This window comes from Phaseolus vulgaris, chromosome 9, assembly GCF_051622355.1.
Source record: "Phaseolus vulgaris cultivar YP4 chromosome 9, ASM5162235v1, whole genome shotgun sequence".
In the NCBI taxonomy this organism is placed as follows: Eukaryota; Viridiplantae; Streptophyta; class Magnoliopsida; order Fabales; family Fabaceae; genus Phaseolus; species Phaseolus vulgaris.
In genome coordinates this window covers 20,305,101-20,316,166 of record NC_143506.1, presented here as the reverse complement: position 1 = coordinate 20,316,166, position 11,066 = coordinate 20,305,101, and the positions used below count along the sequence as shown (strand labels likewise).

Here is an 11,066-nt window from a genome sequence, read left to right as displayed (position 1 = left end):
AAAAATTTATTACAGGTGTGACATATATACAAAATTCATCATTTTTTAAAATGATACTGATATTTATAGATTGGTATATTTATATCATTCTAAATAAAAAAAATTAAATAGTTACAATATTATTTATAGGATTATATATATATATATATATATATATATATATATATATAGATAGATATATAGATATATGTAGATAGATATATAGATATATGTATGTGTGTGTGTCATGACCGAAGAGATTTCAAAAAAATAAAAAAGATAGAAGTTATGAACAAAATTGAATATAATGTAATCACTGAATTCAGTATGATGTTACAAAAACTCAATGACACAAGTTTGAACTCCTGGGCTATATTTGGCCACATCAAACCAACCATTTTGGACTCATTGCTTCATTGATTTAATAACACCTTGCTTGAATTGCAAGGGTTTTCACCAATATTTCTGGGCATGGATCCGCGCCATTTTGGTTCAACATTGCACGATCTAATGCTACCGTGCAAGTTTCTTTGCCCAAACATTGCTGCTCCACAATTTGCTTCGTAGCAGCAGCATTGCAGCTTCCCAAAACAAAATCTCCGCAGTAACCACTAGGGTTGCCAAAACTTGCAAACTCAATTGCCGTAATTTTTTTCCCAGGAATGCACTCTAGTGCAGCTTGGGGTCCAATATTTGACACGATAGGATGGAAGTTTCCTCTCCTAGACACCCATGAGTTCACATTGGCAGGGTCGTTCTCTGCAATGAAACTGCAAATTGTGTCTCTGTTCACGTTCAATACCTCAACTTGTCCTGGATTCATTGCCTCCTCTTCAAATATAACAAGCAAGTTGTCTTGTGGGTTGAGGAAAGCTCTTGGGATGTGGAACCTGAATGAGTGGTGCAAATTACAAAGGTTTTTAGTTAGACCAATATCAAGTTCAAGACCAAGACAAAGGTTTTCCCTTTTTTTCAGTGATTTACTTACTCTGATTGAGTAGGCGTTCCAAGTGGGGAGAGGAAAGTCATCCAGTGGCGTCCAATGCTTTGACCATTGACCCATATCAATCCTTTGCCCATTCCAGTCATCCTTATGGCAACTGGACCTGTTCCCTCTGGGGTGGCAAATCTAGTCTGTGAAACCAATGCATAATATTGTTAAATAGAAAAAGTAGAAAGCTTTTGAAACTGTTTCATAAATAAAATAGTTTCATTTAAGATGTGTGATATTTCTTACCCTGTACCACGTTAAAGGGCGTGGAACTGGAGCGAGTGGCATCCATTTTGCCCTCAATGATCCTTCCTCACTGAAAACTTTCATGCCTTCACCTTTGAGACCAACCTGCCAATTGAAATGGACCAACTTAGTTATGTCACTATAATAAGCTCAACGATAATTTTTCTACTGAGCAGTAATTCTACTAACCCGATGACCCCACATATTGTCACTAACATCAATTGTTCCGGAGTTGAGATCAAGGATAGATATGGACTTGGGTCCGGCGTATCTATGTTCCATGTAAGCTCCACTGTCCTGTATATTCAAAATTTCAAGAGATGAAACAATGTTATATTGTTATGCTCGCTAAAACTTGGATTGGTGTTCATTAAACAAACTAGAAGAAAAAAGTTAAGTCTCTTACAGGTAATCCAACAGTGCTAGCCAAGATGGAAATATAGTTGGTTCCAACCTTAAATGCTACTGGTCGCTGAAACTCAAAAGATTTTTCTTCATGGGTTCCATGAGCAGTTCCTAACACACAATAATTAAGACATTGACATTACTACCCTGTTTCCTCACCTTTTTAATGGTGTTTTTCTTTTAACTTTACGTGCTTACCAACAAGATCTCCGTTTACAAATGCAACCATTGAGTGTCCGAGACTCATAATACGAAGAACTGGGATAACTCCAGGCTTTGTTGGCAAGTCTTGTGGACTCAACTCAAAGCTGCAATGAATAAATAACTTAGAAGTTGGAGACAATAGTCATATAAAATGTTTCAAGAGTAAAATAATTAAGCATTCCTCGTACACAAACTCACCTGGTGGTGTACCAAGCATAATCAGTGGTGTCCTTGAGCAAGCTGTAAAGCTCTGCCGGAAGGTTCTGGTACGTATCCATTTTTTTGGTTGTTGGAATAGCCTCGATGAACATCTCCCATTGAAAATTGTTTGCAATGGGCGACCTCTCGTAGTTCCTTGAATTATGTTGTGAAACAATCTGTTACATGTGCCAAAAGTGAATAAATACCTGATTGTGAATTGTATATGATAATATATCAGAGATGAACAAGTTAGTTAGTTAATTACACTTTGCGTGTTGTAGACAACGGTCTTGCAGTCAGGGAGGACGCTAATGGAATGTGGAGGCAAAAAGTAGTTGGTGCCTCTAAAGTTAATAGTGGCTGCATCTATGGTGTGGTTGTTAGTGATGAAAGCAGCACACATGTTTGTTCCAAGCTTCTCAAAGGTTCTAATCTGCATTAAATAAAGTTATTTAGCTTAATATTTTAGTGAGACTACATTCTTTATCATAGACATCAGAAGTCGTATCAGATGATTACTTCATGGAATTGGTTCAACTTTTCTACATTGGTATCGCCACCAAGGATAGCCTTCCTGCACAAGAGCACTGCTTTGTGCACATCCCTCAAATGACTCCATTTTGGTTCTCTCTGTAGACCATATTCATCAAGAGGAGCCTCGTCGTAATAACGAGTTGTGGTAAAAGCAGAACTGGTTCTACCAAAGTTTGTTCCACCATGATACTACAAAAGTTGCAAATAGAGTTAGAAACAAGATATGGCCACAAGTTATATTAATACAACAAGATTTAGATGTCGAGAGAAACACCATATAATAGTTAACCAAGTTTCCACCCTTGGAGAAGAAACGGGCAACTGAGAATGCAATATCTTCTGCGGATCTTTGGGATGGTGGATCTCCATGTACTCGGTACCTGGAGTTGAAAATTACCACAAAATGTATTAAGATGAGTGCTCCTGATTATGAAGTTGTTCACTAAGGATAAACGTCAAGTCGTTTCTTACTGAGCGGTCCAGTTCTCTGTCCATATGGATGGTTTGTATGGTTTGTTTGGCCCTGAGAAGGTATCACCGCAATTTCTTCCATTGCATGCATTGATCTATGAAATGAAATCACACAAGGTGAGACTATGTTGGAAGAGTATTTGTGGTTATGCTACTGCTACCATATCATAACTTACCACTGGATCAGGTGCATCTCTTTGCTTGCACATGACCCATGGAACTCCGACATTCAGTGCTACTGCCATGTTTGCAGACCACTGGACGTAACTGTCTCCCTTCTCTTCATATGCAAGTTGAATATGGTTGTACTCGTTCTCAATCTGCAACCATTGAATAATGTCACGTGTTTATGTAGGTTGATTACTCAAAAGAAATTAAACACAAGTTTGGTTACACAATCAAAACCTGAGCTAAGATGATGGGTCCTCCTTGGGGAGCAAAGAGCTTCTCATCTTTCATCATTTGTACAATCTTTGTCACGAATGCTTGCATGTATTGCTTCAAATTAAAAGATTTTTCATGTTAATGCTTAAATTCTATATTAAATTTCCATAAATTATATATGAAGGATTGAGACTACCTTGTAAGGCTCATTGTCAGAGCGAAAAATGATGCCAGGAACCTCTCTAAGCCAATATGGAAGACCTCTGAGGAACAAAATTAGGAATGAGAATAAGAAAGGAAAGGAATCATATATTTGGAAATCAACTTGATCAGTGGATGTTTTACCCGTGGTTCCACTCAGCTTGGATGAAGGGTCCAACCCTAAGAGTGACAAACATTCCATGTTCTTGAACGAGCTTAATAAACTTCACCAAGTCATAATTACCAGCAAAGTTGAACTGCATATTGAGGGAAAAAACATATTTTCAGAATACCCCTTTGAGTTTTGTGGTAACAAAATAATTGAAAGAAGAGAAATGAAATATTTCACCTGTCCTTGTTGGGGCTCGTGAGCATTCCAAAACACGTAGGTTTGAATGACATTTATGCCTCCGCGTCTTGCATTATCAAGAAGGACAGGCCACATCTGCATTATTGATACGCACAAATGTGAAATGAGTCATGTGATTTTATTAGTTTGCATGAATAATGTAGCATTAGTATATGATTAGGAATAGAGTAACTTACATCTTGTGTGCTTCGTGGGTAATGGATGGAACCAGAAAATAGCAGCTCGCGCCTTCCGTTGATGAACATGGACTTACCATCATAAGTGACATTTTGAGCGGTCATGTGACGACCATGCGCTCCCTTATGATGACCGCGTGCATGTGCCGCAACCACAATGATGGAAAGCAATGCCATGAAAAGAAGGGTGCGAGACATGGTATTATTGGTGTGTTCCATCCTTATGACTTGTTATTGTTGCATAAGAATTGAAAGGAGAGATTGAGTGAGCCAATGCAGGGTTCCTCCTTCTCAAGAGAGGAGAGAGAGGTACCCAGGAGCTGATTTCCTCATTGCATCACCTTCCCTTATATACTACTCCCCCACACTCCAATTCTTCTCAGCCCTTTGAGACGAAATTTCTCTCTCACCCATTATTTTCCGCATTTTGTTACGATTCTTTGGTGGATCTTTCTTCATCTTTACCATGAAAACTCTAACCACTCACATTCCTCTTTTACGCCTCTTTTTTTTAGCTCAATCTACCATATTTACTCACCACCTTTCAAAATAACTAACAAATTGCACTATTATAGAAAATCAAATAACATCCATCTGTATTGGACTCTTTCAAATTATCTTTTTTTTATAAATATTTTATACACACCGTGTTTATATTATTTTTATATATTTTTTCACTCTTCTTTTTAGTGTTTTATCATATAACATATTATCCATTTTGCTAAACAAAATTTCTACTTTCTTATTTAATTATAAACGTGAATTTTTTTATTTTTTTTATTTATAATTGTTATAATTTAGGACATTTTTTTGAGTTATTCTAAACAAACACTTAACATAATAAATTTGAATGAAAACTCTTTTGCGGAAAATAATTTAGTTGATTATTTTTTAAATCGAACCTATATTTTTAATTATATTTTTTTATCCATAAAACTCAAATCTAAGTACCACTAAAATCAATTATTCTTTTATAAACATATCAAAATTTAAAGTGAATTATAATTAATATGAATTTAATTAAAATATGTTGAAAATGTAATTTTTTTTTAATATCTTCTATTATAGGTTATTATGAAAGATAAAATATTGGCTCTCTTTACAATTCATTTAAAAGGCATGGCTAATTGTTGGATATTTTTATTTTAAAATGCTTACCTGAAGTGTATATAAAATTAACTTTGATATGTTTAAAATGGCCCACTTGCTCTAGGATAAAACCGCAATCAACCATGATGGATGATCACCCTCCACCGCTTAAGAGGTCCATCAGTATCAACATGGTCATAGTCGTCTTCACCGACTTCTACATCAACCCTCTCACACATGTCTATTGAATTTATACCAACACCAATTCAACTATTGAATTGAGATACAATAGAAAACAAAAATAAATGTTCAGGAAAAGATAAGTAAAATGAAATGAAAGGGTTTAAAAAAAACAAACTTTAATAAAATAATTATTTGATTAGAAATAACACCGACTGAGGTAGGTAAGTGCATTAAGGGGTCCTAAATGATGTAGAAATGTTTGGCTTTCTTAATATCTGATCGTTGTCGTTTAGCTGTCAAATTAATATGATTCTAGCATAGATTTGTCTAACACTAGATAGATGATAGTATAATTGTGGTCAGATGACCCCAAGTCGTCTCCCAACGAATCCAATAGTGATTCAGTTAACCGAATTCAAAATCTATCTACAAGCAATGAAAAGTTAGTAATAACAATAATAATAAAAAGGGGTTTAGGATAGTTATGCATAAAATATAAAAGAGATTGAAATAGAAAATAAAAAGTGGTTGATCCCCAAGTTCTTCCACCATTGAATTCTTTGCACAGGTTCTCTAAAGATTAATCCTTTCTCAATCCTCCAACAGAGCTAAACCAGATTGAACATGCGCCGATCTGATTCAACTGAAACTCACTAGTAAAACATGCGTCTACTAGTTTAATCAATACCCACTTTGTTCCATGCGTATACTCCATGAGAATGTTTATCTCCCCTCTCTTGAACCATGTACCCAAGAAATTAATTAGAACAATGCGAACTAACTAAGAAACCAAAGTTTAAGATAAGGAAGACTCTCAATCATGCGTATAACCTCTCACAAAAACTAGTTTTCGAGAAGATTAGACAATAAAAACAACTGCTATAAAGAATTGAAAAATGAATCTTTTATTGAACAAAACCCCAGAACTCAATGGGGAATTACAAAAGAATCAACCATAAAGGTTTAGCCTTCCATGCGGAGGCAAAACAAAAGAATTATAAAGAAAAGAAACTAAGAAAACCCTATGAAGCTCTCCTTTTTCTCCTTGATGCTTGTGTCCTTTTATAGGCTTTTATGCTTCAAGGATATTGGGAAAATATTGTAGTTTATATTTTGTTAACAGTTTTCAACTTTCCAGAATTCATGTATTTTGCAGAAGATTTGCTTCCAATTGTGTTTCTGAGATATTGTAGATTTTATTTTCTCTTTCTTCTCTTCGGAATTTGTTTCCCGTTTTGGTTCAAGAAGCAACTTGGACTTTTGCATATTTGACCCATTCACAAAGGTAGATGCTTACTTCGAATAATTTACTCTAAAAACACAAAATTAACAAAAATAATAGTTAAGGCCCAAATAAACCCAATTATAAGAATATTAATTAAAATAATGGATTTATTTATTATTATAGTCCAATAATCTATGATTAAGGCTATTGAGTGTGAATAAATATATGCTCATCAATATTGATTGTGTTTTTCTCCTGTGTTTTTGTGGCCTCAATGTTATTTGGGTTCTGATATATTGACACCCTCTGCACATAACACACATTTGACGTTGCAAAGGTGGCATAGACGTGGTAAAGTGAGATAGCGTTACGTGACATGACAAAGTGAGATTGCGTTCGGTGATGTGACAAGTTTCTAAGGGCGAGTGTTTTACATCGGTTGGTAGTGACAACCGGTGTAATATATTGTAGTTTTTACTCATACGCCCATATTACACCGGTTTTAACCATGTAACTGGTGTAAAATATGCGCATATAAATAAATTTTTAGGTCAAATTAAGTCCCAGTTCCTTCTCTCTTGTTCGAGTGCAGTGTTTGAGCTTCAGTTGTTCTCAGCTTCTCTGTTTTGTTCGACTTCCGAGTGGGTGGTTGGTCTTGGGTTCCGTTTCCCTTCGTCTTTGTTGTAACAGTGATATCGTTTTGGCAATATAATACAAACCAAGCCAACAAGGAGATGACCAATGATGCACACTATGAGAAGTCATTTCAACAATCAAGTGAAGACCTCACCAAGGATCTGGCAGACCTCACCAGAGGGATAAATGGACACAAACTAGAGCATCTTATGTTCTTCCTTCTGGTCTTCTTAAAGATAAAAACAAGTTGTAAATAAATTGGGCTCACTTGAGGGGTTAAAATAGCAAGATAGGATAGAATAGTGCCTTTAGCATAAATAGGAGTGCTTATTGTGAAATGGGCTTGATCCAAGCCCATTTTTTCAAGACAAGGGACGTAGAATTAGGATTTTTGACCTAGTTTCTAGAAAGAGAGCCTAAAGATGCGGTTTTGACCTTAGTAAACCCTCCTTGGTCGCTCTTCCCTTATTTCCCATCCTACCCTTGCCCTTCTTGGGCACCAAGACACCCATTCTTATAAATAGGGTGTCTTACTCCATGTATTACATGTTAATTTTGAAGAGAAAAGTTACTCTACACAAATTGTGTGAGAAGTGTGTGAGGTTTGAATCCTCTTGGCTAGGTCTTATCTTTAGTGGTGTGAGAATCTCAAGTGGCGACCCTTCACTCATCTTGGTGGCTACCCCACCCCAAGTGGCGTGAACCCCTCTCACAAGCACTCCATAAGCTACTCTTCTTCCACTATTTTCAATTCATTTCCATTTCATATATGTCTTTGTTTTGCTTTTGCTAAATGCTTATGGTTCATTATTTGGTTCGGCCATGAACACCATTGATGTTTACCTTACTGTTATTTCCATCTTCATTGCATTCCATCTATCACTTTATATTGATTTTTCATCTTTGCCTTTGTGAAGTGAACCTTCACACTTACTTAACCATTTGGTTAAGTTCGTGTCCAGTGGGAATCTTCCTTAGGTTTTCACCATTAAATTGCTAAAATCCCAACTCTAAGTAAAGTGTCACCATAAAATGGAACCATCTAAAGATCAACTCACATCACGATGTGTTGCAGTTTATTTTGTTATTCTGTTGGTGTGGTTGTGGTTTCGTGTTTGTCTTGGTATTGTCTTGGCGAGTATGTGTTCTTTCCTAGGTTTTGTTGTGTTTTGCTTCGTTCATTTGGACATTTTGTGATCTGGCATTTGTTTTGTTTGTTGACTTTTTGTGTTGTTGATGTCAGGTTTGTTTTTGAAGGAAAAATATGGCAAACGAGTATTGTCTTAATGAAGTTAATGTATGTTTGTGTTAAAAGGTATATTTTGTTTTTTTATTTATTTTGTAAAGCAACTAATAAATTTACTGTTTGCAATTACAGATTAGGGTGAGACACAAGGTATGTATATAACATATCATTGAGATTAATGGTATGTTATCTTCTTCCCAATGTAAGAGGAATGAAACTACACCATTTAAATGGTTGCTCGGATTAGAAGAACCATTGAATATTTCAAGTACTATTTTAAAGGAGTTTGTTAGTAGGTGCTCTGCTGAGGACTAATGTTTTAGGATAAGGCAACATCTTGTGACATTTAGTCCTTTTAATGTCTGTATTAGTTTGGGATTAGGAATTAGTGGTATAAATGTAGAATTACAAGACGATGAGGGGGGCCTTGTTAAAAAACTATTTAGTGGTGAGGAGATTACAATTGTTGGCATTGGGTGAACACGTTGAATGACAGTAAAATAAAAAAAAAATGATGTTGATGTATTTTGTAGACTGTATATATTGCTTGGGTAAGCTATTTTCTATTTTCCGCGAACATCTAGGTCTTTTCGTAGTTTTCCGTTTAGTTTGTTAGATAACTTAGATTCCTTGAGTATGTATAACTGGGGTGAAGTCATCCATGGGTTACTTGTTAGCAGTTTAGGGCGTGCTTCTGAAACTTTGAACATGCAAAAGAATTTAGCCGGAGTACACCTGGTTGGATGTGTTGCAGGTTAGTTGAAGTGATTTTTTTCCATATTTTCATTATGGAAAATTCTTGTATTTTTCAAATTGAAAAATTAAAAAAGAACTTTGTTTTCCATTGTAATAGTTGTGGGCAGTTCAACATGTACGTGTTGGTGATGGGAGTCCAACATATTATTTTCCACGTGTTCTTCAATGGCCACGTGTAAATGACCGATCAGGCAAAATACATGTTGCATTTGCTTCGAATGAGGTATTTTCAAGTTTTTTTATGGAGTAATTGGTGAATGATTTTTTGAATTTTTTAAGTGGTGGTTTTCATTTATCTGAATTGGTTTACTGGAATTTTTTCAGATTGTATGGGATTGGGATTTGTCAGAGGAAGAAGAGGCGTTGGATGTAGTGGTTGAAGCATAAAAAATTGGTGGATAGTCCTCACCAAAATGTATTGAGAATGATGAATCCTCCTTCACTTCCATTGATTTGGAAAGGATTTTGTCTGAACAACGAAAGTGCCAACAAAAGTGCAAAGAAAAGACTGAGGAAAATGACATTCGCATTAACGCCATTGAAGAGAAAATAAGACTTCTACAGGAGCAAGTCTTCAAGGGCGACCATAATGTGGAGTCATCATCATACAGGACACCTACGCCAAGAAATACCGATAAGACGCATGATGATGTTGATTGTGAGCTTATTTACAGGACTTTGACCTCCGGTTGTGATGGATAAAACAATAGGTTTATGAATATTAAAGTGTGAAAATACCCTAAATAAAACAAATTTCTACAACATCGAAGCAGACCACGTATAAAATTAATTCCAACCCAATTTAATTAGAAAAAAATCATACATTAGAGGATCATGCATCATGATCAACACTTCAGACAAAGATGTTTACGTTTTACCTCATTTTGAACACCCTAGACCAACAAATGTTTGCTTTGGGCTTCAATTACAACTTCTACAGTTCTTTATCCCTCCCTTTGACAAGACTACGGTAATTTGTCCCTCCCTCAGGTAAGATGACGACACCACAAATGTTTTTTATGTGCTTCGATTACAACTTCTATGGTTCTTTGTCCCTCCCTCCCACAAGACTACATTTATTTGTCCCTCACTCCAGTAAGACGACGACATTAGGGTTCTTTGTCCCTCCTTATGACGAGGCTACGCTTCTTTCTCTCACCCTCCGACGACAATGCTCTTCGTCATCCCTTTGGCTCCAAATTCTCCCACTTCTACAACAAAGTAAAACACTAAACCCACACTCAAAGCCTAAACTTACCATTCTACCCTCATATAAATGAAGTTTCACACTGGTTTCCTAGACAAATTGATGTAATATACCCACACATATGAAACTGCCCTTAGTTTCAGAAACATGTGTTACACCAGTTGCATGTACAAACCGATGTAATATACCCACGCCTACGAAACTGCCCTTAATTTCAAAAACAAGTGTTACACCGGTTGCATGTACTAACCAATGTAATATAGTGAAAAAAAACATAGGACTTAATATGTTACACTGTTTGGTTGGAGTAACCGGTGTAAAAGCTACTTGCAAGTTTCAACAATTCCTAAACGAAAGAAACAAGCAGGGGACGATGGCACAACAAAGACATTTACATATTCTACAACGTTTGTTCTAGTCCCTTTTGTCTTTCCCTCCTCCGACGTTGACGTTTTCGGTACGTGCGAATCACTATTACACATATGTCCTAAGATATCTGCATTGCCCTTAGTGTCAGATCACTCCCAACACAATTACTATAAACTCCACTGCCACATTGTCA

At 36.1% G+C, this 11,066-nt stretch overlaps 1 protein-coding gene across 1 annotated transcript; it reads right to left on the bottom strand.

The window, feature by feature from the left end:
• Positions 1-261: 261 nt before the first annotated feature.
• LOC137821882 (beta-galactosidase 13) lies at positions 262-4,704 on the bottom strand. The gene is made up of 17 exons (XM_068626675.1): positions 4,163-4,704; positions 3,966-4,061; positions 3,761-3,873; positions 3,612-3,678; positions 3,437-3,529; positions 3,208-3,351; positions 3,032-3,126; positions 2,835-2,940; positions 2,546-2,749; positions 2,292-2,459; positions 2,024-2,202; positions 1,820-1,929; positions 1,623-1,732; positions 1,406-1,513; positions 1,217-1,321; positions 968-1,113; positions 262-869 (listed from the first exon to the last, which is right to left on the bottom strand). Exons 1-17 carry the CDS (start codon positions 4,379-4,381, stop codon positions 401-403), a joined length of 2,532 nt encoding a protein of 843 aa, XP_068482776.1. The 5' UTR covers positions 4,382-4,704; the 3' UTR covers positions 262-400.
• Positions 4,705-11,066: the final 6,362 nt, after the last annotated feature.

What these genes read in the sequence shown, in the direction of transcription:
- LOC137821882 (XM_068626675.1), bottom strand. Translation starts at nt 4,381, where the DNA reads ATGGAACACACCAATAATACCATGTCTCGCACCCTTCTTTTCATGGCA. An exon ending in TATGCTTGGTACACCACCAG is followed by an intron (nt 1,930 to 2,023) that starts GTGAGTTTGTGT and finishes TATTCATTGCAG; the next exon opens with CTTTGAGTTGAGTCCACAAG. An exon ending in GCCCTTTAACGTGGTACAGG is followed by an intron (nt 1,114 to 1,216) that starts GTAAGAAATATC and finishes TTGGTTTCACAG; the next exon opens with ACTAGATTTGCCACCCCAGA.